The sequence below is a fragment of the Urocampus carinirostris genome, chromosome 2 (genome assembly GCF_059441175.1).
Source record: "Urocampus carinirostris isolate Australia breed hairy pipefish chromosome 2, RoL_Ucar_1.0, whole genome shotgun sequence".
Taxonomy (NCBI): Eukaryota; Metazoa; Chordata; class Actinopteri; order Syngnathiformes; family Syngnathidae; genus Urocampus; species Urocampus carinirostris.
The window spans coordinates 42,796,734-42,823,927 of NC_142350.1; the positions used below are offsets into that span (position 1 = coordinate 42,796,734).

Below are 27,194 nucleotides of genomic sequence, written 5' to 3' on the forward strand. Positions count from 1 at the left end.
TTTCTTTTTGGGCTTTCTCCCTTTTCTTCTTTTATTTTCTTTTTATTATTCATTTTCTTTAATTTCTTCTTTTTTCTGGCTTTATTTCTGTCCTGATTACTGATGCGGGGGAGCTGAGTCTGCTCCGTTGGTGCCAAAAGCCGCGGACGCTGATTGGCTGCTTCCTCTATTTTAAACCCCCGCCTTCCTGACAATACTCGATGCATCGTTTGTGAACCTATGCTACAGGCTAGGCAAACCTTTGTGACTTCTGACTCCATCCTGCCCTGTTGTTCTGTCTGATTCCCGTTGCCGACCATTTTCTGGACTCTTTTATGTTTTTGCTCCTCCGTCCCATCAACCTGTTTTTCCCTCGCTCTTGACATTGCCACTTCCGCGTTCTTAGCGATCTGCTACCCGTGACCGACGATCCCCGGGTCGTGGATGCAAGTCCTTTACTCCTTCTAAATAAAACTGAGTAAAACGAACGTAATTGGGTCCCGTCTCTGTTCCTGGTTCGTGACACTGAAAGTTTAATTTGCCCTATTATGGCGAGAATTTGATGAAAATCTGGGGTTCGAAAATAGAACTGTTATTACTTTCTACCATAAATATTCATTAAGTATAATGAATGGTCTCAAACAGTCACTGTTTTTATTATATAAAAAATACAGATAACATAACTTGCAAGCATGAACAACCATTGTCAAAGTAAGTACAGTATGCTGCGACAGAATTTGTCGAGTAGAGATGTGTACAGAAACTTCAATAGACAAATTGGTTAGCTCCATTAACATATATTACTTAATGCCTTTATCTCTTTGTACAGTTACGTATTATAACAATCTTGATAAATGTCTATTTCCCTTTGTTAAATAGTTATAGCTCAACAACAAAAATAGCAGCCTCGGGATAAAATTTATACAAAGCTAGTAAGAGAAAACAAGTAAAAGAGAGAGATATAAAGCCAACCAGTGCTTGTCCTATATACCAAAGCATATCCCAATTGACAGGGCAAAAATACAGAAGTAGCCATTCAAACGGATGAGTAATTACAAACTGCATTAGAACCGTTATGCATTTATATGTGATACAGTGGTGGGTCATTGTCAAGGGCTGCAAGGAATTCTCTGCTGGCTTAAGAAATATCTGAATCATGTGATGTTACTAAAAAAATGCCCATAAATACTGAATAATTTCAAATGTTCTGTCAGCTTCCTTTCATTGTTTTTTTCCCTGTTGCGCTGCTTCGGGATGTGTGCTTCCATATTAAAACATTTAACTGTGACATTTCAGCTATTTCTTGTTGCCAGGGTCATAGATCTGCCCGGAAGCTTTTACAAGTAGGTCAGAAGGCCCTGAGGCATAATATAATTGACGATTAAACTGTAGCCAATCATACTAGTCAAGACTGTATAAATATTTACATCTTTTATATTCGGTGTCTGCAGAGGTTACATTAATCAAACTTTTTCCATCATTGACAGATTTTCGTAAGAGTTGATGGGAAAATTATGAGGACGTCTGTCTTTTTGACCATGAACCACAGCAGCAGTGCGCCCTAAACTTGTGTGACACTTTAAGAGCAAGACAAAGAACAACAGTGATGGGTGGATAGTTGAATAAAAAAGTCAGCAAGAGAGCTGCCCAACCTAAACATAATGATTGACATTTGTGGCCTGACTCAGGCCGAAATTCAGGTCAAGTTGGGCTTGGGCTTAAGTTCTTATTTCTGCTGAAGGCCTAGATGTGAATGCACTGCCTCTCACTGATGTGATAAGTAAATAGTTTATTCTGTTATTACTATCTGACACCTGCAAAGATGTTTGCTCAGGATACAAGAGTTGTTTGCTGTTATGTCTATTATCATTGCACACAGTTGTCCGTTATTTCGGCTCACTGTTTGTGGTTTTGAGATTTAATTAAAAAAGGAAGGGCCTGGCGAAGGACCGTTAAAAACAGATTGGAATGTTTTATCTGAGGGCTGGTTCTTCTCCTGTTATATTCAAAATCCATTAATGTATTCTCTCTTTATTTTGAATGTCTTATTTATAAAGTTACAAGTATCTAACGCAGGAAAAAACGTGAGAACTCTGTGATGTTCATGCAAACGTGGGCAGATCATTGCACAGTAGAAAGGTGAAAAAATATAGGATTAATAAAAAACACAGATTATCTTCACAAGTAAAGTCTAAATGTTCAGTGGACTAATATTATGCTAATTTTAAGGATTTTTTATGGTATGTGTTCAGTACTTGCAGCACTACAATAGTAAAATAGGAAAACAATACCTAAAATGACAACAAATGTTAGATACACAGCGCTTAGATGCATTCATTTCTGAGGGATAGCTTGCAAATAAGTTATTCAGCATGTAGATAGAGGTGGTCATTGTTAAAGAGCTGCACTTGATCCTATTCAAACCAAACCTCTGTCTGTTTTAAAAGTATGTGCCTATTTAAGAACGCTTTAAAATCAAGAATAATTTACAGAAACCCTGTGAAGGACCGATCTCAAGAATACATTTCAGGTTAAACTCAACTGATCCAGCAGATTATCCACATCATAACATGATCACGTAATAAGTAGCTTGTCACCTTGGACTCTTCATAGAGACTTGAAGAATTACATCATGAGAGGAAAATGTAAGGAATGGTCATCATGCCTCTTAATGTTTACCCCTTTGCAACACTGAAGTAAGAGAACTCATGAACTACGTAGTTTTCACACAACGGCGAACTGTTCGATGTAGGATTTGAATTGTTGTTTTCTCTCCTTAAAATGAGTATTTTGGGCTGTTCTTTGGTCAATGTTGTCCTCATGCGTTCATAGCAGCCAGATTTATGTCAGGTTGGATTTTTCTGTTGAGACAAAAAGATATATAACATTAACAAATCATTCAATGATTACTGCTGTTCATAGATTAATTTCATTTCAAATAGACCCGTTCAGTCGTAATTTATGTGCTACTATCACATGTAAAAAAGGTTGTAACGATAACTACAGTTGGATATGAATTAGGGCAGCACGGCGGTGCGGTGGTTAGTGCGTGTGCGGCAAAGTTCTGAGGTCAGGGGTTAAAATCCAGCTACCAACCTTCCTGTGCGGAGTTTGCATGTTCTTCCCGTGCTTGTGCGGGTTTCCTCCGGGCACTCCGGTTTCCAAAAACATGCATGTCAGGTTAATTGGCTGGTCCATATTGTCCCTAGATGTGAATGAGCGAGCGAATTGTCTGTCCCTGTGTGCCCTGTGACTGGCTGGCAACCAGTTCAGGGTGTCCCCGGCCCACTGTCCGAAGATGGCTGGGATGGGCTCCAGCGCCCCCGTGACCCTACTGAGGATAAGCGGTGCAGATAATGGATGGATGGATATGACTTATCTAAATTTAATAAAAAGTATTTTTTGTCCCCTGCCCACTGCCCGGAGATGGCTGGGATGGGCTCCAGCCCCTCCGCGACCCTAATGAGGATAAGCGGTACGGCTAATGAGATGAAAAAGTATTTTTAGTACAATTTGAAATGTAATACTTCAAATGAGGAAAAACTGTCTCCCATCTGCCTGTAGACAATTTTGCTTACATTAAATATTCTTTTCTTTATTTTAACATGTACTAAATCATGATTTCGACTTATTGACAGATCAAATTGCTTCTTATAAGATTTTTTATTATTTATTTTTTTACAGGAAAAACAACTTAAAAGTATTGTTAAATAGGAACATTTATTTATAACAAGCAACATTATCTTTCAGTAGTAAACCATGTATTTAAGATAAGCACTAGTTAGGAGTACTTGAATGAAAAATATTTCAAAAAAGTTGAATAACATTTGAAATCACATCATTGTATGTGTTATCAAATATGATTGACAAAGAAATTATTTTAGAAGCAGTGAAGTTTCACCTATTAATAATGTGATCGTTATCAGATTCGGAGGTTTAAATTGTTACGAAATCAAATCATAACATTTGGTCACAGAATTTCTCAAATATACTATGCAACTGTTATTGGACTGTATTTGGGACCATTCCCTACCATGCAAAAATGTATCAAACTAAAACAACATGAACTTTTAAATAAAAACAACCACCTACTGTATGTACCTGCGGTCTAGTGATTACACAATGGATTTGGGCTTACTATTATTATTATTGTTATTGTTAATATTTAGCCATCCATTTTCTGCACTGCTAATCCTCAGTAGGGTCCCGGGGACTGAATTCAGCAGTATTCGGGCAGTAGGCAGGGGACACCCCATACCGGTTGCCAGCCAGTCGCAGGGCACACAGAGCCAGACAACTCACTCGCTCATTCACACCTAAGGGACAATTTGGACCGGCCAATTAACCTGACATGCATGTTTTTGGAATGTGGGAGGAAACTGGAGTGCCCCGAAGAAACCCACGCAGACACGGTAAGAACATGCAAACTCCACATGGGGAGGCTGCAGTAGTTGGACTTGAACCCTGACCCTCTGCGCGCTAACCACCCAGCCGCCCAATTAATGATATTACAAGACTTATTATTAGGCCAGGCCACTAAAATAAAGTCAGGCATTAAACCGGTCCATGGTACAGAAAAGGCGGGAGACCACTGGTTTAGGTCACAACAATTTTTAAATGTATTCATTTGTGTTATTTTTCACCATTAAAAACAATTTCAACGAGACTGAAACTGAGTTTAACAGCACATACTCATGTTTCGTGAGAGAGGCTTTATCACAGGTGACTTCTTTGAGGGTCCCATCCTCCTTTGAAGGAAGCGTCTGAACTTTAGCATGGTGCCTGTCGACTCTCGGTGTGGACATCCCATTCATTTTCACTTCCCTAAAGTAACATTCACAAAAGCAATTAGGGTTGGAGTTAACATTTATTAACATATACAGTACCTCGCAAAAGTATAGGCCCCATCAGAACCTTTTGTGTTATTGCCAGAGTTCAGGCTTTGAACTTATACTGTAGGTGGGGTGCGTTATTTGAAAACTTAAGGCTGAAATCTTGACTTTAAGCCAGGAAATGGCAGCAAACTGTAAATACATATAATGTGTGTGCATTTCGTGGACGCGCTCAAATAAACCTTTTTCAGGTTTTCGGGGGTTTCTACCACCCCCAACAGGCCTGATAAAGGTAAGATAAAAGGAAATAGGCGTAATTGGAAAATAAAGCATATGAGCTCATTGAAATTGGTTGAGCATTGGTAAAACATACTTAATAGAGAAAGAATCAACTTTTTTAGGAACACCTCAAACTACACAACCCACCTTTAACGCTAAAAAACAAAAACATCTTCTAAGAATCACAATGTGAGACACAATCAAGTAGTGGAGCCAAATTTTTTCCACATTTTAAATCAAATTCCCACGGGAAAAAAAAGTTAAGTAGGCGTTGCTCCTGAATTATCCAATGTCAACAAAAATGACTAGCAATGGAAAACAGAGTGCACCTGTGTGTCATTAAGTCTTAGTTTAAATGCACCCGCTCAGTGATGGGCTCAGAAGTCTGTGAAAGGAGACACCAGAGAACATACAGCATTATGAAGTCAAAAGAACATACCAGACTGGTCCGGGATAAAGTTGTGGAAAAATTCAAGGCAGGAATGGAATACCGGTACAAGAACATTTTGAAATGTTTACACATCTCACGAAGCAATGTGCACGCAAGAATATCAAAATGGAGAGAGCATAAAACCCCTGAAAACCTACCAAGACATGACCATTCCTCTAAACCAGGGGTGTCAAACTCGTTTTAGCTCGGGGGCCACACGATAGAACAAACATTCTGTCGGGGGCCGTACTAGTATATTAGAGAGAAAGAAAAAGAGAGAAAGAAATAAGACAAAGCGGAGAGAAAAAGAGTGGGTGGGACAATGAAAGAGAAAAAGAGAGAGAGAGAAAAAGGGAGGAAAAGAGAGGGAGAGAGAAAAATGGAGGAAAAGAGAGAGAGAGAAAAAGGTAGGAAAAGAGAGAGAGGAAAAGGGAGAGCGAGAGAGAGAGAGGAAAAGGGATAGCGAGAGAGCCAGGAAAAGAGAGGAAAAGGGAGGAAGAGAGAGAGGGAGAGAAACACATACAAGTTCAGTGTCTTTGTTCGAGGCACCTGGCTTTGGCAACATCAAGTGGACATATTTCGACCTGCAGCTCGTTTTTCTCTTGCGCTTTTCTGAGCGTTGTCTCGCGGGCCGGATTCAATCCCTTAGTGGGCCTGATCTGGCCCCCGGGCCGCATGTTTGACACCCCTGCTCTAAACCTTCAGCCCAAACAAGGAAAAAAAACATATGTATATATTATATCAAACATGGTGGTGGCAACATCATGCTGTGGGGATACTTTTTTTAAGAAGGGACGGACGGGTAGATCATGAGAGTTGATGAGAAGATGGATTGAGCCAAATCAGGGCGAAAAAAAAAAGTTCTGAAATGGACCTGGGAATGGGGCAGGTTCAACAGACAAACGACCCTAAACATAAAGCAAATTCTACAATGGGATGATTTTTTTCTTTCAAAGTGCAAATTTTATAGATACCCAAAAAAGACTTGTGGCTGTGATTGCAGCCAAAGCAAGTTGTACAAAGTATGAACTCAAAAGTGGCCAATATTTTTTGTTCCTACCTTTTAATCTTGTGTTTGTTAGCACAATATAAAATGTTGAATAAATGTGATTTATTTTCATGATTGTTTCTGACATGTTGTCTCATCTCCTCTCATTAGCTACACCGCTTATCCTCAGTAGGGTCGCGGGGTGACATGTTGTTGATTCTTAAAAACATTTGAGGTTTTTTCTATCTTCAAGTTGGAAAGCTGAAATATGGCAGTATGTCAAAACGTTCGTATGGGGGCCAATACTTTTGCAAGACACTGTAATTCAAGATTATTGAAAAAAAAAACTGAAGTGTACCCATTTTTTCCACCATCTCCTTCGTCAATCATTTTAAGGGCCGGAACTTTCCGTCCCAAAAATTTCACAGCGATGGACATGAGCAAGCCGCAGCGGTTCCTGTAGCAGCAGATGGCGTCCACCATCAAGAAAAACATCAGGAATATCACCAGGATGATGCCTGCCACGCTGCCTTTTGTCAGGCCGCTACGCACTGCGAAGTGTTCATCGTGAATAGAGAATTCTGTCATTTTAGGTTTGAGCTGATGTGAACATTACCAGGTTTGTCTCCAATGGTGAAGTTGAATGTTGCAGGGATAGAGGAACCGTTCAAATTGACTGCTACGATTTCCAGTTGATAGTGAGAACCGTAGGTCAAACCTACGAGGTTAACTGAGGTAGCTTGGGATGGCAGTTGCTTCTTTTTCCACTCCGCCCCAAATTTATCCTGAATAGAAAGGAAATAGCCACAATTTTAAGGTAACACAGCAGAAGTGTCAAATTCATTTAAACTCAGGGGCCACATGGTAGAAAAAAATACTCTCACAGGGGCCAAACTATAAATGAATGGCATAAAAAAATGTGCCTTAGCTTTAGGGCTTGGAATATTTTGGATGGTCACCATAAATAGCACATAAACACTAATTCAAGTGCAAATGATTTAATAAGATTTTTTTCAATGATTTGAGAAGTATTTTTCTACTTTTCATTCATTTTTATGGAATAGTTTACCTGAATTTGGGAACTTTACTGTTATATTTCATATCTAATGTAGAATGTCATGGTCGCCACGGCGACCGGTCTGCCCCGCCCCCTGGGCACCAGCTGAAGCAGATCAGCTAATTGCGTGGCTGCTACTTAAGGTTGGGTTGTGGGTATTGCGGGGGCTGGCTCATTACACCTTTTCCGTTCTGTTATGCCCTGTCCTGTTTAGTTTGAGTCGGAGGAAACCTGGACCTGACCATTCTGAGAGTAAGAATGTTTTTGTTCTGTTTCGTCCCTGAGTTTTTGGACGACTTTTATTTTGGTAAATAAAAGTTTTGATCGTCACGCAATTGAGTTCTCCCTTCCTGCCTCCTGCCTCCGTTCTGGTCCGGTCCCACCTCGTGACAGAATGAGCCAACCAGAAATGAACTCAGAGAACGATCCCAGCGCGATTTAGGGAGAGCTGGAGGACGCCGTTTGGCAAGCACCCATTGAGGTAACCTTCCCTGCCCGTTCGAACCACGGCCCCACCCGTCTTGGCCAATGCTGTGCCTCGAATGGGGTCCCGGAAGGATTTGACGCCTGCCAGTCCGACTCCGCGGCCTGCCAGTCCGACTCCGCGGCCTGCCAGTCCGACTCCCCGGCCTGCCAGTCCGACTCCCCGGCCTGCCAGTCCAACTCCCCGGCCTGCCAGTCCGACTCCCCGGCCTGCCAGTCCGACTCCGACTCCGCGGCCTGCCAGTCCGACTCCGACTCCGCGGCCTGCCAGTCCGACTCCGACTCCGCGGCCTGCCAGTCCGACTCCGACTCCGCGGCCTGCCAGTCTGACTCCGACTCCGCTGCCTGCCAGTCCGACCCCGACTCCGCTGCCTGCCAGTCCGACTCCGCCTGTCCTGTTTTCGCCTGTCCTGTTTTCGCCTGTCCTGTTCGACTCCCCTGCCTGCCTGTTCGACTCCCCTGCCTGCCAGTCCGACTCCCCTGCCTGCCCTGAGTCTGCCTGTCCTGTTTTTGCCTGTTTGCCTGTACTGATTTTGTCAGGTTCTGATTCTGCCTGTTCTGATTCTGTCCTGTTTGCCCTTACTGATTTTGCCTGTTCTGTTTGCCGGGCCTGATTCTGCCTGTCCTGAGTCCGACTCTCCTGATTCTGCCTTTCCTGAGTCCGACTCTCTTGATTCTGCCTGTCCTGAGTCCGACTCTCTTGATTCTGCCTGTCCTGAGTCCGACTCTCTTGATTCTGCCTGTCCTGAGTCCGACTCTCCTGATTCTGCCTGTCCTGAGTCCGACTCTCCTGATTCTGCCTGTCCTGAGTCCGACTCTCCTGATTCTGCCTGTCCTGAGTCCGACTCTCCTGTTTTGCCTGTCCTGAGTCCGACTCTCCTGTTTTGATTCTGCCTGTCCTGATTCTGCCTGTCCTGATTCTGCCTCTCCTGATTCTGCCTGTCCTGATTCTGCCTCTCCAGATTTTGCCTGTCCTGATTCTGCCTCTCCAGATTTTGCCTGTCCTGATTCCGACTCTCCTGTTTTGCCTGTCCTGATTCCGACTCCCTTGTTTACCTGTCCTGTTTGCCGGTTCTGATTCTGTCTTGTTTGCCGGTTCTGATTCTGCCTGTCCTGATTTTGCCGGTTCTGATTCTGCCTGTCCGACTCCCTTGTTTACCTGTCCTGTTTTCGCCGGTCCGGTCCCACCTCGTGACATAGAAAGGAACTACAGGTTCTTTAATCTTCTCCAAAGACACTCAGGTGCTATTTTTACTTTGTATCTTAAATCTAAATGCTAATAAAAAGTGTTTTGTAGTAGCAAACGTTGCAATACGTGAGTGCAGTCCTATTGCCTTAACTATTCCTCAAATGTTCTCTGGTTGATTAATGGTAGTCAGCAAATACAGCTACAGCAAGTGATTCAGAGTGTGTGTAGCTTTGGCGACATTGAGTGGACATGTTTATAACTGCAGATCATTGTTTGACATAACGGAGCATTTCTTTTTTCTTGTGCTTCTCTCAGTATTGTCTCGCGAGCTGGATCAAATCTGTTGGTGGGCTTGATCTGGCCTGTGGGCCGGATGATTGACATTCTTGCAATAAAGTAATTGGAAAAAAAACAACATAATACTGCATATACTTTCACGTGTATACCAAGGCCAGACATGTATTGCATTCAGAGTCGGCCCAAGGCATAGGCGAGCTAAGGGGCTGCTTAGGGCCCCGCAACCACTAGGGGGCCACAAAGAGTGGTTAACTTTTTTGCTACCAACATTGTCCCCATTGTCACTTTGTGTGTCCACTCAAAAATACTTCTACTGAAATACAACAAAAATACTACGCGATAACTGCAAAACTAAATCTCAAATATAATGCTTAAAAACAGGACCTCATATATTTTTTTGCTTTCATTCTGAAAATAAAAAAACAGTATAGAATGACTTCCAAACTACTACTACAGTAATACTATATTACAAAATACTACTACAAAATTTCTTTACTCCAAAAATACTACTATGGAAATACTACAAAAGTCCTACAAAAAATATTACTAAATTACTGCTGTGAAAATACATCATTATACTTCTACTGATATACTAAAATATACAAATACACAACACTATAATATAAAAAAACTTCTAGAGAAATATCACTAAAAAATACTAATATAAGAAGTTTACAACAGAAATACTGCAAATTACACCTATAGCGATACTACAAAAATTATCCTATGAAAATATCACAAAAATACTACAATAATAAAACTACAGTAACACTGTACTACAAAACAATTACAGAAATACTATAGATATACGACAAACATTCTTGTATGAAAATACTAAAAAATACAACAGCAATACTACAAAATACTATAACTATAAAACTAACGTAATAATACAAAAACACTATGAAAATACTACAGATATACAACTAAAAATCTACTTTCGAAATTCAAAAAATGTACATTACAAAAAAATACATAACTTTGATAAAAATCCAACTTCAGAAGAACTAAAAAACAACGGAAAAAAAACTACAGTAATACTTCAAAACAAAATAACTCATGAAGTGCTTAAAACAGAGACCTAATATACTATTTTGCTCTAATTGTGGTCGTTCCAAAACCAATTTGATGAAACTCATTTATTTCAAAAGAAGTATAACATGTCACATGCGGCCCTCGACTCCAAATAGTTGCTCACCCCGGAGTAGAACATGGAATGAGTTCTCGTAGGTATGCAGTTCTCGTCGGGGCCCCAAATCTAATTTTGCTTAGGGCCCCATGAGGGCTTGGGCCGGTCCTGATTGCATTATCTTGTGTTAACTGAGAAACATTATAAGGCTCAAAAAATTGATCCGATACTACAATAAGTGAATTTCCGTATGCCTTTTTTAAAAATGGTTCTATTCCGGTTTCAGCACAAGCTTGAGAAACACTGAGGGAAAAGCAGACTGACCCGATGTCAAGTATATATAACAATAATTATTATAATAATAATAGTAGTAATGACTTCTTTGAAGCTCACTTAAAATCTGCACTGCCTAAATTGTCACTTAATATTTGACCTCTAGATGTCGCCGTATTATGTAATGCAACTGAAAACAAGTGCTCCAAATCTCAAGGAGAAATACCAACTACAGAGACTCAAAGTGACCAAATGACACAATTTTTTCTTCTCATTTTCTGCCCAGCCTTTCACAAGGTTTTTGGTATTTTAGGCTACACTCCGAAGCGAGAAGGCTGACATTCATGTAATGAAATGAAATGATCTGCATTTCTATAGCGCTTTTCAAGTCAATGACTTCCCAAAGCGCTTTACATTGTGCTTCACATTTCCCAATAGCGGCCGTGATCTGTGCAGCCATGTAAGGCGCTAACCTGCTTATTGGGGGTATTGGGGGGGTTCAGTGTCTTACCCAAGGACACTTCGACATGTAACACGGACAAGCCGGGATTCGAACTGGGATCCCTTAATCCTAAAACGATCGCTCTACCTCCTGAGCTACTGACGCCCCTCCCTCTGGGTGTTCCTCATATTATATAAAATAAAAACAAATTTCTTGACCTGTGACTATTAAAAAAATGCAGGTTTATATGATAGTTCATGTATTTTTCCTTATTATTCAAATTAATACTGTTTCTTTTTTCATTATTGATGTTTTTTAACAACCGGGAGGCGCTAAATAGTACACACTGTCCTAACCTCTCGATAGCGGAGATTGTAGTGCAGAAGCGGGGGCCCGCCAATTAGAGTATGATGCTTGAGGGGGATGAAGAAGGAGTTGGCCCTTAGTTTCATCTCATCGCACAACAAAACAGGACTGTCTGGTTCACCTAGATGGCTCATTGAGATTCAACAGACATTAACAAACACGACACAACAACTTGAAGTATAGTCAATGATATTGTGTTTTTCTTACCTTCTATACATATGGATGGTCAGATGGTGAGAGGGACAGCAGAGGAGCCACACATGATAATGAAAATACGAAGATAGAATGAACGATAGAAAAATACAGTAAAAGAAGCAAAGTGTTTCACAACAGATGTAATAAACACGAATTGTTTTTCATAAACTTCAAGGGTTTAAAACGTTACAAAGGAAGGAACACAATTACTTTTCTCTGTAGCGAGTACTGTAATGCGTTATTATCAAAACATTTGGAAATCTATTTCCCTACTCCGTGGTGCGTTTCCACAATAAACGCAGATCATGAATTTCAAAGTCTTATGGCTGCCGAAGGATTCCGCATCACTCACGTTGCCTCGTATAAATCTTGATCTACCAACAACTTTCTCTGAAGGGAGGGTATGTTTATTTTTAGCTACAAACTACAATTAAATACAGTTATGGTGGTGCCATCTCAAGCACGGAGCAAGGTTGCTGAATTTATCCTCATGGAGATACTCTCACTACCGTATATAGTCGTATTCAGGGCAAATATACAACTATAGAAGAAAATACCAAAATCAGGGGACAGCTTATATACAGTATGCGCATATTTGGTTGTGTGTCTACAGTAACATATGGTAGGCAGTTCATGAGAAGGGAGTCGTGGTTTATACAAGAACAAAAAAACAACAGGAAATCAATGGGTTAAACGTGAGTACACAAATTACCGTAAAAGTATCCAAATTTTGGTCTTTTTATTTAAAAAATTATTTTGGCAAAACAGGCCTGGTGAAAAAAAAAATATTTGACAGTACCCAGAAATGGAGAAGAAGATCTCCTGGTGGTTTGAAGCCCAGTGACCAAATGGATATGGAGTGTCTCGGCTAAGTGTTTGTTTGCAAGCTCTCAAAATGGACAAGTTCGCTACTTTTACAAGTTGGTGTACACGTTTTCTTCTATTATTAAGTTTTTTATTTAAAGCAATTGTAACTAGATAGTTACCTTTGGTGTTAAGCATTACCTTTTGGTGTCATTAATTTGGGGGAACTGAGTTACTTTTTAAACAAATTAGCTAGTAACTGTCACTATTTATTATTTTTCAGTGATGTGCCCAACGCTGAATAGCAAAATATATTTATTTAAAAATTTAAGATGAGGTCAGAGTTAGGGAAACCTATTTTACAACAACAAGGTGGACGGTTGTTTTGCTATTTTTACTTCGAAGGTGTCGTGTCACATGAGTGTGATACTCACGTATTCCTTGGGTCCGCACTGAGGTTGCATCTGAGAATTGGCCCCGTCCAGCTGCATTCAAAGCAGCCATGCGCACAGTGTATAACGTGTAAGGCAGGAGGGAGGTCACAGCTAGAGTATCTAAGATTGAGGAAAGGAAAACACAGTTTTGGAATAATACTTTTATACGTTATTTGTGGCCTACACTACTGTTCAAAAGTTTGGGGTCACACAGAGAATTTAGTTCTTTTGCCTATATGAATATATTCCTTTTGTTGGCCTTGAAGGCCAGCATCAAGGAATTTGCCTCTTCATTGAAAGTTTAGACTCTGGAGTTTTGCAGCTACTATTTAACAAAGCTACTTGTTGGGGACCTGTGAGGCGTCTATTCCTCAGACTAGAGACCCTCATGTACTTGTCCTCTTGCTTCTTTGTGTTTCCAATTTCTTTACACTCTTGTTGGAGCCTGTTTGTGCTGTTCCCCGAAAGGAGTAGTACACACCGTTGTAGGAGATCTTAAATTTATCGGCAATTTCTCACATAAAATATCCTTAATTTCTTAGAGCAAGAATAGACTTTTGAGTTTTTCACGAAAGACCTCTTTTTCTCGCCAACATGAACGTTTAATCACACCCGCAAACGTGACGGATCAGATACTCAACTGGCTCAAAGTAAGGTAGGTTTAATAGCTTTTTTTAAGCAGCTAGATTGTTTTTCAAACGAGCTAACATCATTGCACAAGCGTTTTCTAATCATCCATTAGCCTTCTAACGAAATTTATATTATTAAATCAGTGCTGGGGTCTGGAAACGGGCCTCTATACACCTATGAAGATATTGCATTTAATTCATTTAAAACCTGATATTTGCAGAGAATTTAGTCATTTACTACGTTAACAACTTATGAGGTGTCTTTCTGATTAGTTTCACTTTATCTTTATTGACAAAAAAACATTTTGTTTATCTCAAAGATAAGGACATTACTAAGTGACCCCAAATGTTTTAACTATATTGTTCAGTATATATACGTGTAATGTATCAGTTGTAAATACCTGAAGCTGGTATGATGACCTCTTCCCATTCCTCTTCTGTATTTTGTCTCCATTGCAGAACAAAGTGTGTAATTGGTGTTCCCCCGTCAATGGGGGGTGTTTTGAGAGAAAAGAAGGCTGATGCTGGTCCTGGTTTGACTGACAGGTAGGGGGGTGGCCCAGGCTGAGCTGTATTTTTGCACAGGAATGAATACATTAGTACAGGGGTGTCAAAATCATTTTAACTCGGGGGCCACAAGATAGAACAAACATTCTCTCGGGGGCCGGACTAGTAGATTAGAGACAAAGACAAAGAGTCAAGTCAAGTCATCTTTATTTGTATAGCCCTAAATCACGAAGAGTCTCAAAGGGCTTCACAGATTATTACACTATATTACACAGACTATTTTTCAGCCGACGAGAAGAGTAGGTTATTCATATGCTATGGAGTAGAAGTGAGTTTTAAGTTTAGATTAAAACATTTCCACTGAGGTGAAAGCAAAAAAGACAAGAGAACGGCAATAAATACAGTAGAGGGAAAGAAATATGAGAAAGAGAGGGAGAGAAAAGGAGAGAGGGTGGGACAAAGAAAGAGAGAAAGGGAGAAGGAGAGAGAGAGAGAGAGAGAGACTGAGAGAGAGAGAAGAGAGAGAGAGAACATGAGAAACAATAGAGATAAAAAGAGAAATAGTGAGGGAGGGGGAAAGAGAGAGAGAGAGAGAGAAAGAAAGAAATCCAAAGAGAAAGAGAGAAGGAGAGAAAAGAGAAGGAGAGAAAGAGAGAAGGGGAGAAAGAGAGAAGGGAAAGCAAGAAAGAGACAGAGAAAGAGAGAAAAGAGAGAGAAAAAGAAAAAAGGAAGAGAGAGCAAACAAAGGTAAAAAGACACAAAGAGAGAAAGATACTAAGAGCCACAAGATAGTTTGTATCTGGGTTTGAAACTATATCTGACATATTCGTGTCCAATTCTTAACAAATTGAAAAAAAACACCCAGGAGGCATAGTTTCCAGGAGGCATTAATCAATGTTTGGGACGACCGTTTTCCTTCCTGGAACACTTTTTTACTTTTCTCGGTAATGCATTCCGTAATGTGTTATTTAATAAAATTTTGTAACTCTACTGTCATTACAACGTGGTGCATAACTCCCCTACTTCTAAAATCAGACCTTGACTCACAATGTCTGCGTTTGCTACAAATTGACGTTTTATTGTTCACCCATGAAGTCACATTTATCACTCTTCACGCCAGTGACGCAACCCTAAATTCAATACAAATGAATACAGTTATAGTGGCACTGTCTCAAGCACAGAGTACAAGAATGGGTAATTTCCCCTTCCTGATATTGTGATATTCCTCCTACCTTGTATGCTCGCATCAAAGGCATATTTACAATTAAAAATTACAATAATGAAATCAGGGGTTCAGTTAATATGCGCATATTTGCTTATGGGTCACCTGTAGGCAGTGCATGGAGAAAGAGGGTGGCTTATACAGGAATAAAGAAAATCAAAATCTTTACTATTTATTTACTTTCAATTTATTATTTAAATGAAGTAATTAGCAATTGTAACTCATTACTTTTCTTTGGTATTCGTTAAATTACTGTTATTCATACAAGTTTTTTTATTATTGAAATAAAACCGACAATGTTGCTAGTACTTCGCAAAACTAGGCATATTTTAATTAAAAACGTTATTGTGATTTTGTGTGAGAACCAAAGAAAGACTTGCAAAGAAGCTAAAAACTTACTGTAGATTGTAATGTCTCTTGACGCATTGCCAATGACACCAACAGCCATGCAGGAATACAGGCCACCATCAGATGGCGCAATTTGATCAATGATTAAGACACCGTCCTCAACGCGGATGCGACCAGAAGGCGAGTCCTATAATGAATGATAGGCAAACACGGTTGGGAAGGTTTACCGTACTTTCACGACTATAAGGCGCACCTAAAAGGCTTCCTTTTTTTCAAAAGCTGACCATGCGCCTTATAATACAGTGAGCCTTATATAAGGTTAAATATTGAGTCGAAAGGTCTCGCAACTAAGGCAATTCCGCGGTGTATGCTGGGATTTCATTTCCTAACCAATGTGTCAATCATCATTTGAATCGGTAACTTTTGGCTAAAGTTTTAGCATTTACAGGCTCGCATAGGCTAAAGCGGGGCAAAACAAAGTCGGCAATTGGCCGAAAAAGATGTGAATCACAAGTTACTCTACTGCCTGGAGAAAACATTTTTTACTAGTTTGTATTTGTAATCAGGAATTAATAGGGCTAAACAGACAGCAACAAGAAACGTCCATCAATGCAGATGCTTCTCGGTTGATTTTTTTCTTTTATTTGTCGGCATTATTGCGTGTTTTGGAGCGTGTACATATTTTACACGGTTGAATTTACTACACGCACAGATTTAAGAGGACAATGGTTACGTATTATTATTGAATGTGATAGCTGCAAGACGACTTTGGTGAGCTACCCCGGGTTTATATTTTCTCAGTTTCTTGTTTCAGACTGATCTTAATGTTTCTGTGATGAGTCCATTTTTAGATTTAATTAAATTCAAAGTGTTTATTATCATATGCACAGTTAAGAACCACATTTCCATGCACAATGAAATTCTTGGTTTGCTGTCCACACAGTTGCCAGCGAAAAAGAAAATAGGAACTAAGAAATGGTTGGCACTTCTTGAATGCCAAGAGTTTAACCTTCCTAATGATACGTGGAATGACACATTCGAGTGATTGGTGACATGGTACGGACATGGTGTCTGAGACTCGTATTTGCCTCTTTGCGAACCGTTGGAATATAAAGGGGTTAATAAATTTGACTGAACTATCTGATTGTTTTGTTGACTTTCCCACTGTAGCGCCTTATAGTCCGCTGCGCCTTATGTATGGAAAATTAATGACAAAAAGCTTTTTTGGGGGGGTACGCCTTATAACCCGGTGCGCCTTATAGTCGTGAAAATACGGTACTTTAACTTGATTACTTTCAATTACTTTTGGATTACTCCAATCACAAATATGCTATTAAAAGACAAAAGAAACTAAATATGAATAAAATTACTAAATTTTGTGCAGGCTTGGGGAGTAACGGAATACACGGAACGGCAAAAATGATGTTGGCAAGCTGTTTGGATTTATTTTCATTTTGTTTCTGTCGCATTTTATGTTAGTTTTGCCGGAGATCAAAGCGATCAAAGCCAGGAGAGAAAGCTTACTACGTGTTGTGAGTCATAACTTTATTCATATTTAGTTTCTTTTGTCTTTTATTAGCATATTTGGTATTAGAGTAATCCAAAAGTAATTGAAAGTAATGCAGTTAAAGTAACCCTACCCAACCCTGTAGGCAAAACAGTTTACCCCAAAGATGCTGTCCGGAATTTGAAAATGTTCTACTTGCTGACACTATCATCTGGCCTAAATCATCTTTGCAGCCTCTGTCGTGCTCCTTGGCATGATCAAGTATGTGCATTGTTTTATATGCGCTTGAGTAAATCCTTCTTTTCTTTATCTTTTTGAGGGGGTTGGGTTAGCCTTCAGACTGTAAACAGTCCTTTTCTTACCTTCGCCATTTTTATGCTACACTAACAGAAAACTACGAGCACCAGCATGAAATCACTCTAAACCCCCAATCCCCCCTACCTTTCCTGCATCCTAATGTTTGCCAAGTCTGGAATAGCTCAGATAAAGATAAGATAAAAGCAGACATGCGTGGTGGGATAAAAAGTTATTAAGTTTGAGATGTTCTTAAAATATTTAAATTTTAAAAAAAATTCTATTAAGTGTGTGTTATCAATGTCCAACTCAGTTCAAAGAGCCTTTACAGTTTTTTACCCTGCTAATCTGCTTTTATCTTATCATCTTCAGAGAATTAGGTTGAACGAAAGGAGGCGAGGGGGCTAGAGAGTGATTTTACCATCCAAGCTGGCTGATTTCAATTATTCAAAGATGAAAATGTTGAAAGTAAGAAAAGGACTGTTTCAAACACACTCCAAATATTAACCCAAACCCCCCAAAATATAAAAAAAGATGAGTTTATTCGAGTACGTCTAAAGGAGATGAATATGTATGCACTCGCGATAGACAGGCACCATGACAGAGGCTGCAATGATTATTCAAACCAAAAGCTCAGTGAGTAGAATATTTTTTTAAGTCAAGGGCACCACCTTCAAACACGTAATCTTTCAAAGAATTTGTTGAAAACATTTGTTCAATAATAAAAATGCATTCACTCAATAAATTGTTCACCAAGAACAAGACCATGATGGACACTGATAATCAAGTTGTGCTTGAACACCAAAAAGAAACGAGCTGAGCTTCTTGAAGCGTGAACAAAACTCGAATCGAGCGAGCAAAACTTTTAGAATTACGAAAAAGTGTTACTTCATGCCAAAGAAATTTGGAAGTGTGCTAAAAACTCCGATTTTTGGGAGCACAGTAGGATTCAGTACAAACACAAAATATAGTGCTGTGTTTTGTGGCTGCCAAGCGTTTTTTTGGAAAACAAAATTGTAGCCATTTTAGAAGTGAAATTACTCGTTCAAATTGGGTTGAGAAGAAACGTGGATTATGTCAAAAGAATACAAAATGGTCTGCAAAATTTCAAGTGAATTACTAAATAACAGTGCCTTCTAAATATATGGTCTACAAGCACCAGACCACGGAAAATTTGGTAGTATATTCACACATTACTATATTTTCTCAGCCAAATAATATAATCAAAACTAGAAATTATGCCAAAATTTGGGTGCATGTTGGGTGCTGGAATCAAACCCGGCGGCGGTGAGGGCACTAAATTCTAGCCACAATGCCACTAGGATTATCAATATCAAGGCATATCATCACACTGTTTTTACTCACAAAGTATTTACAACATAACGGACCATTATGGGAATGAGTTCGGACAAAATAATGTTGTGTAACCTTTGACCTTCAAGATAAAATGGGAGACAACAGGGTACTGTGAGTATAATACCTATATAATAGTGTGACGATGGGATAAAATCTATTGCCTTTACTCATATTATCTAGACCCCTCGAGGTCTAGTGATAATAGTGTATTTGGGCTTAATTTTGTTGTTTTTATTGTTATTATTATTATTATGTTTTTGGTGGGCCAGGCCGCGATAATATTGTCAGCCATTAAAGTGCTCCGTGATACAGGAAAGTTTGCCACGCAACACTTTAAATGACATTTTACGTTAAAAAGAGCGCCCTGCTCTGTGACCGATAAGCTGAAAGCCTCTTCATCCATGTGTATGACGCTACGTAATTCGCTCATTTAGTTTGTTTACAGTACTTTTGTGAAAATACCGGAAGACAAACCAGGTTGGATCGAAAAAGCAAAGAAAATAAAAAGCAGGGTGGGTTGCAGAAAACTAACATAAGGATAAAGCAAAAATTTACAAAAGATGACTACATAAATATCCAAATATTCACCAATGATTAATATCTTCTTTGGAGGATGTTTGGAATAATTATTATATTCTCGTTATGTAAAGACTATATTTTGGTCATGAGATCTTCCTTTCAGTTGGTGGTCATACATTCATGCATGTGTGTATGGCACTTACTTGAGTCTGACCATTTTGCTTGTTGATCCAGTGCAAGTCAGGCTGAGGAAGGCCAGAAACATTACATGCTACTGCCACGCTCTCTCCCCTGCTGACATTCTTATGCTCTACAGCCAAGTACACCTCAGGAGCCTCTGAAATAAAGCAAACCCAATGTGGTCAAACAGCTCCCACATTTTAAAGTGGAATACTGTCGAGAACATGGCAGCTTTCAACAGACTTCTGGAGTCCCACTGACTGTCTGAGACCAGAATCACAGTGTTGAAAAAAAAAATGGTGGATTTTGTTTTCATTTTCTCTGCAAGTTAACTCCTGGCTGCATTTCTTAGCGTTTATGCGCTAAACTACAACCCAAAGAAACGCAAGCAGTACACAGACTGAAAAAATGAAACATTTCAAAAAACAGAAATGTCTTTAAAGAATGGCTAGCTTTGCTAGCAGGTGCCAGAGAATCTGTTGTTCAAAAAGAACTGAAAAATAAGTTCAAACTTTGGCCTCCTCCTTCAAAAACAGGGCGTTAGCCTTTAGCAACTAGTCCTCCTCGAGAAGGAGGGATGAAGTATTTTATTGTGAGGCAACTTTGAACTGATCTGATAAGAACATCCCCTCAATATTCAATCATTAGACACAATCCTGGAGAAAATGTTTTGACATCATCCTTCATTCTTGCAGATAAACAGACGTAAAACATTTATTTGTTAAAACTTCTGTCCTTTTTGTGTTGGCGTTCTGTCCAAATTTGCTAAGTCCTTATTAGTTACTCCACAGGAATTAGTGCCTGACAACCCCGGCGGTTAAAACGGATCTGCAAACATGAATATTCCAGATAAGAACAGAACCAACCAAAGACGTGAAGCATAGCCGATGCGCTACTTTCGCCGATCTTGTTGGCCGCAGTGCAGATGTATTCTCCGTAGTCTTCCCTGACGACGGAGCTGATGGTCAACTGGCTGCGGTCGGAGTTGAATTTGTGATGCGTTTGATCATACGCTGAAGGCCTGGGAGATCATTTAGTACAAAACAGTAAGACCCCTTTGTAATGTGAGTCGCCCATTGGAGTTCAACTATTTGTTGAGAAAATACAAAGCCAAAGGTGAGAATACTATGGAAATAACATACTTGTCAAGTCAAGTCATGTTTAATTGTATAGCCCTTAGTCACAAGATGTCTTTAAGGGCTGTACAGACTACAGACTATTATCACTGATCTAAAACCTACATGAGGGCAAGGAAAACATCAAAACCTCAACATAAGGTAATTAAGAACCTTGAGAAGTGGCTTTCAGGATGACCGGGCCAAAAAGGATGTTGCAAGGGCACCAACAAACAATGCACAGACATCATCAACATGAAATATAGGTCATTCATAAGCTATAAAATAGAATTGTGTTTTAAGTCTAGATTTAAACAGTTCAACTGAAGTTGCAGACTGAAGCTCAGAGGGCAGAGCATTCCATAGCACCGGGCCCGAATGGAGACTTGACTTGATTATTCTGTTACTTGTCTATGGGTACAGCTCAATGGTTAAAATTGTGTCTTACATATTCCAGGTGATATTAGGTTTTGGTTGACCGTCTACCAAACACAGCAAAGAAACGTTGGCTTCTGGTCCGGCGATGACTTTCTTGACTTCTTCTTTCATGTGTGCAGTAGGAGGGCCTGAATACAAAAAGCTTTTGTTATGGTTTCAGGACATCGATTTCATAATAAGTTAGGATTGTGTGGATTCAGATAACTCATCCTGCAAGCCATCATTGGTTTCACGGTTCAAAAAGACACACCGTTAACAACGAGAGATATAGGAAGCTGCTTGAAGACAGGCCTTCCTTTGATCTGGGCATGACACACATACGTCCCAGCATTCTGGCGCTTCACTTTCTCAATGACGAGGGTGTTGTCAGGTAGCTGGTGAATATGTTTTTCTAATTAAGACAAAGACAACATTTTCAGGAGAACCATACAAGATTACATTTGAAATTCCATCAGATTTGGGAGTTGTTACATTGTTAGCTCCATGATGATCCCCTTACCATCAGAGGACATCTCCTTGCTGTAAATCCAGCGAACTTCTACTGCCGGTTGACCAGATACCTGGCACGGCAAAACCCCTTCTGTACCCTCCAAAAACTCATGATAAGTGGGGGTTGATTCGAATGATGGACCGTCTGTAAACAAACGTAATATTGTTTTGAGTCCGAGAAATCTTTCCAATAGACTACATCAGCAATGTGTCTCAGAATATATAAACTCAGTAAAGGCATAATTCAATGTGTTTCTGTTTTTATATGAGCGCCTCTATACACGAGAATTTCAGTGCATGAACTTTTTTAAACGAAAATCTTGCTCGCTGTACATAGGAAAATCCTGTTTGTAAGCAGTCCCAGAGACTACCTCTACAGACCATTAACCGCTTGTGACTGCTTACTACCAGCATCAGCTTGTCCAATTTGCGCAAGCAAACTACTACAAACCAAAAAAATGTGCTGCAAAATGTTTTCATGCATGTGTTTGTATAAAGTTACAATAACTTTGATGTGAAGTGTACAGTAAGTGCTTATCCCTGCGATTGGCTGGCAAACAGTTCAGGGTGTCCCTTGCCCACTGCATGATGATTGCTGGGATGGGCTCCAGCACCCCCGTGACCCTACTAAGGATAAGCGGTGCAGCTAATGAGAATGAGTAAGTGCCTATATATCATCAACAGTCTCTTGATCCCATACCTGTCAACCTCCGCCAATTGCTCACTTTATTAATAATTGAAAATCTTTCTTGTTAAGCTATAATAAACCTTACAAACGCAATGCGGCACCAACTCACACCAAGACAGACTTGGTAGAATATCGCGTCTACCTTGATGTTGTCATCTGCTACCAGAGACAAAATGGGCGGATAAGATTGGTCTTTTTTAATTGTTTTTACCCGTATAAAAATATGATATGACGTACACAATGTGAAATGATAAAAAAAAATTGTATAACAAACGTAGAAGCTGACAGGTATATGATCTCTGTGACTCCTTGCAACTGCCCTGCCACCCCCCTCCTCAGCAGTAAGCGCACACATTTGTCACGGCCCTCATAATGAGCTCACATTTTATTCCATTAATTTCATCATATTTATATAAAAATGAAATGAAAATGAAATGAAAAATGAAATGAAATGATCTGCATTTTATATAGCGCTTTTCAAGTCAATGACTTCCCAAAGCGCTTTACAATGTGCTCCACATTTCCCAATAGCGGCCTTGCAGCCATGTAAGGCGCTCACCATCTTATTGGGGGTGTCAGGGGTTCAGTGTCTTACCCAAGGACACTTCGACATGTAACACGGACGAGTCGGGATTCGAGCTGGGATCCTTTTATCCCGAGACGAGTGCTCTACCTCCTGAGCTACTGCCGCCCAAATAAGTATTCTATTTTTCATGTTTATTTTATGTGTTCTTACTATTTTAATGTGTTTTTAGTGATCAGGAAGACATGATCACTAAAACCATTGTAGCTATTTAGGGTTCACTTGTTTGCTTTTGGGAGGACGCGAGCGGATCACTTAGATTTTAATGATTTCATTTTGGGAAAATTAGCTCGTTTCGCGAGCAAATCGAGTTACGAGCGCGATCCTGGAACAAATTAAGCTCGTAAGTACATGTTCCACTATATTCAGATTGTTACAATCCACACTGTGTGTAAGCTATTTTTTCTCTTACTTATGTTTGAGAGTAATATTCAATCATTTCTCGCCTTTCACCTTTCAATGTCTCAGTGTTTCACAGATTTGGAATGTGCATTGTTTTTTTTTCTGATTGACTAAAGACTGACCTTATAAGAGCGTAGTTATCTGTAAAAGACTAAAAATGTTTAAAGGTACAGTGTACAGGCATTTTATCTGCTAAACAAATGCATGGGTCTGTAAATGTTTCTTTTCTTTTTGTTTTCAACGTATTTTAGGGAATTTCATTGTATACAAATTGCAAAAATATCATAATTTGGAATTTCAAATATCTGGGGTTCTTTTTGTAACGTAACCCCTGGAAAAACAAAGGATTATTTCACAGCATAACATTTGGGGGATTAGTGTGTGTGTGTGTATGCATAGTGCATAGTTGCAGTGGCGTGCAAAGATAGGCACTGGGTGGTGCTAAAACTACTGCCCCTGCCCTCTGTCTGAAAAATAACATGCGTTAAAAGTGGACTTACCATAAACAAAAATCTGCGTGTTAACATCATCCATGTGTCCACTGTCAAATTCACACAGACAGGTGTACCTCCCTGCATCTGCCACGGTGGCGCTCTTGATGACAAACTTAGAAGAGGACTCGTCAATTGGTGAGATCAACTCTTCATCGATTTCCTGTCCGTCTTTTTGCCATGTTATTTGTCCTTCACCACCAGCTAAGAGAGGAAAAAAATATGTTATTTACATATAATGATACAAAAAAGTCGGTCATATCTACCGTATTTTCCACACTATAAGGCGCACCTCCCTAAAAAATAGTTTTCCAATATTTTTCATTCACAAGGCACGTGGGACAATAAGTCGCATGAAGTTGAGACCACATTGAGGGCTACCGTGTTTATTTGTGTCGGTAAGTGTTGCAACGGGGAATCGACCTGGAGTCGTAGCATACGAAAAGGCATTAGAGTTTATCTCATTACCAACACAATTTTTACTCACAGTGCCAGAAACATTGTTTTTCACTGTGAATTTAATTCAGCATTCTGATAGGTTAAACAGTCTCTCCAATTATTTACCTGCGCGTCAATAATGTTGCGGTTTAATATGTATACGTATGTATATGTACTTATGGCGGTGGCAGCGCTCATTTTGTGTCCGAGAGATTGCAGGTTCGATTTCCAATTCTTCCGAGTTAGATGTCAATGTGTCCTTGGGCAAGACACTGAACCTCTAATGCCCCTGATAAGCAAGTAGGTGCCTTCTAGGCTATCCCCCCTATCGGTGTGTGTGAATGTGTAGGTGTGGAGATATGTAAGGGAAATTATGGTTTAAACGTGCCTTTTATATTCTTGTATTTCTATATACTCTTATACATTTGTACTCTTATATCTTTAATATTTATAGTATACTTAAAAAGTGTGTGGTTTTACGATTACACTTGCTGTTCAGAGGCAAGCGCCTTCAATGTCAAAAGATGGCCTTGCCTCCCACATTCCTTTCTTCCTACAGAGACACATTGTGTCTACAAAGTTTAGTTTTTGGGAAAGCCTGCCTCCCACATTCCAAGTCATTTTTATTGCTCATTTATTATACTCGCACGCCATCTAGCGACAAACATTATACAATGCATTTAAATATGCGATTCCTGTCTAAAGCAATCAGATTCATTTCCTGTGTTCATATAGACCAATTAGATGTGTAGTTTCATTCTTGTGTTTTCCAATAAATGAGCCTTCTGAAAGAAGAGGAGCATGATTCTTTCCTGATCCGAACCCGGAAACACGCACCTCTGATGGAATGGGCTATCAAAAACCTAAAACTCCGAATCAGGGTGTGTCCTTTTCTTGACTCCACTTTAATCTCAAGTTTTTACCTTGACACACATTGTAGAGTGCTTTGAGAAGTGTTCAGTGTCGTGAAAATCATTGTATAAATGCAGACCATTTACTATTTAAAATAGATTGTATAATATTTTGTTGAAAAACTTTCCATTCTTTTAAAGCCCCAATGTGTAATATGTAACCACTAAATGGCTCTGTGTTGTCTGGTACATGCTAGAGCCAGTGATATATGACAAAGTGTGGCAGCAGAATGCCGGAAGAACATGGCGCCGATCCCCAAAAAATATTCCAAGGTGAAAAAGAAATACCTAATTTCTCGAGCTATTATTCTTTAGATACTAAAGATTGGTATGATCATGTTCATGGATTTTTGCCTTAAATTCAGGTAAATGTTTTTTTTTTGTTTGTTTTTTTTTTTTACTGGATATAAGGTTTTTAGTAACACACACTGTCCCTTTAACTCATCAGAATGAAGAAAAAATGCACTATGTAAATTAGTGTTTCTGGTACAGTGACCAAATAGGGTCTGATAGTGAGATAAGCTCTAATGCCTTTCTGTATGTCATTTGTACCACTGCTGTTCCAGTGGGAAAGTGTCGGCACCCTCACCACCACGACCCGGGTCCGAACTCCGTGGCATATAACGTATTGCGAATTGGCTCAGCTCAAATACGGTAGTATGCTGTAAAACGTCATGTGGTAACGCACACCGGTAAATACAGCATGCATTTCCAACCGTATCCACCGATTTTCGCGGTATATTCGCCTTATTCATTATAAAATTTCTGGCCAATTTGAGGTTTCGAGGTGTGGCTTATTGTCTGGAAAATACATTAAATTTCAGGTGAAAAACAGACCTTTGCACAGCAATAATAGCTCCTCTCCAACTTGAATATCTTGCTTGCTGGTGATGATGTCCATTTTGGCGTCTGGCAAAGAGAGGAAATGTATAAGAGCCATCATATTGATGATATAAGGCTCAAACCCATGGCCCGCAGACCAAAGGTGGGCCGCCATATCATTTTATGTCCCGGTAAGACAATGCTGAGAGAAGCACAGGGGAAAAATTAGCTGCAGTTTGTCAAACAATCACTTCAAGTTTTAAGTATGTCCAGTGATATATGATATAAAATGAAACAACAAACTTGCCAAAATAAGGTAAACATTTTTATAAACAAAATAAGATCAAAAGCAGAAAGACTGTTAAATCAATAAATCATGCTATTTTTGTCACTTCAGTCTGCATGCGTTTCCCTGAGTAAAATAAAAATTAAACTGTTGTAGAAATGAATTGTTTTGATAAACCCTAAAAAGGTTAAATCTTGATAAAGAAAAAAAATTATTGAAGAAACAAACCCTCAATAGTTGTTTTAAAATCAAATCCCACATCTCAGAATCATGATTTATTTCTGAGCCTCCAAAAGACCCCCAGCCCTTCAGCTAAGCACACTTTTTATGCCATTAATTTACGAGAATCGTTTTCATACAATGTGGCCCCTAAGCTCAAATGTGTTTGTCACCCCTTATATAGGGTTTGAATTCGTTTTCACACAACAAATTCCTGAAAATTGAAAAGTCTTCTCTTAATTTTGATCACCCTAAATTATAAATTCAAATTAAATCATCTATCATTTGGTCTGAATTAAATATACTTGCAGAAAAATGATGTTGTCTACTTAAAATACAAAGAGAAAAAGAAGACATTAACTAATGTCACAAAGAATACAATAGCATTGCTATTGAATCTAATCGATAATAACAAATAGTGAACCTACCTGTGGTGCAAATAACCAGTAGCAACAAGACCAGGGTGATGGTCACGTAGAAAATTGTCATTTTTTGCATGGTCTTGGGAAAACTGCAGTCAGGTTAGCAGGTTGATATGTTTAAAGACAGCTAATCTCTATCTTCTATCACAGG

At 39.4% G+C, this 27,194-nt stretch overlaps 1 protein-coding gene across 1 annotated transcript; it reads right to left on the minus strand.

Moving 5' to 3' along the window:
- Window positions 1-622: 622 nt before the first annotated feature.
- ncam3 (neural cell adhesion molecule 3) lies at window positions 623-27,194 on the minus strand. The gene is made up of 16 exons (XM_088326570.1): window positions 27,050-27,194; window positions 26,132-26,203; window positions 23,955-24,149; window positions 21,792-21,926; window positions 21,543-21,683; window positions 21,303-21,420; window positions 20,606-20,760; window positions 19,763-19,896; window positions 15,935-16,070; window positions 14,208-14,375; window positions 13,174-13,297; window positions 11,735-11,873; window positions 7,125-7,293; window positions 6,867-7,059; window positions 4,672-4,803; window positions 623-2,840 (listed from the first exon to the last, which is right to left on the minus strand). Exons 1-16 carry the CDS (start codon window positions 27,117-27,119, stop codon window positions 2,798-2,800), a joined length of 2,124 nt encoding a protein of 707 aa, XP_088182696.1. The 5' UTR covers window positions 27,120-27,194; the 3' UTR covers window positions 623-2,797.

What these genes read in the sequence shown, in the direction of transcription:
- ncam3 (XM_088326570.1), bottom strand. Translation starts at nt 27,119, where the DNA reads ATGCAAAAAATGACAATTTTCTACGTGACCATCACCCTGGTCTTGTTG. An exon ending in GGCTATGCTTCACGTCTTTG is followed by an intron (nt 19,897 to 20,605) that starts GTTGGTTCTGTT and finishes GCTTTATTTCAG; the next exon opens with AGGCTCCTGAGGTGTACTTG. An exon ending in CACCATTGGAGACAAACCTG is followed by an intron (nt 7,060 to 7,124) that starts GTAATGTTCACA and finishes AACACTTCGCAG; the next exon opens with TGCGTAGCGGCCTGACAAAA.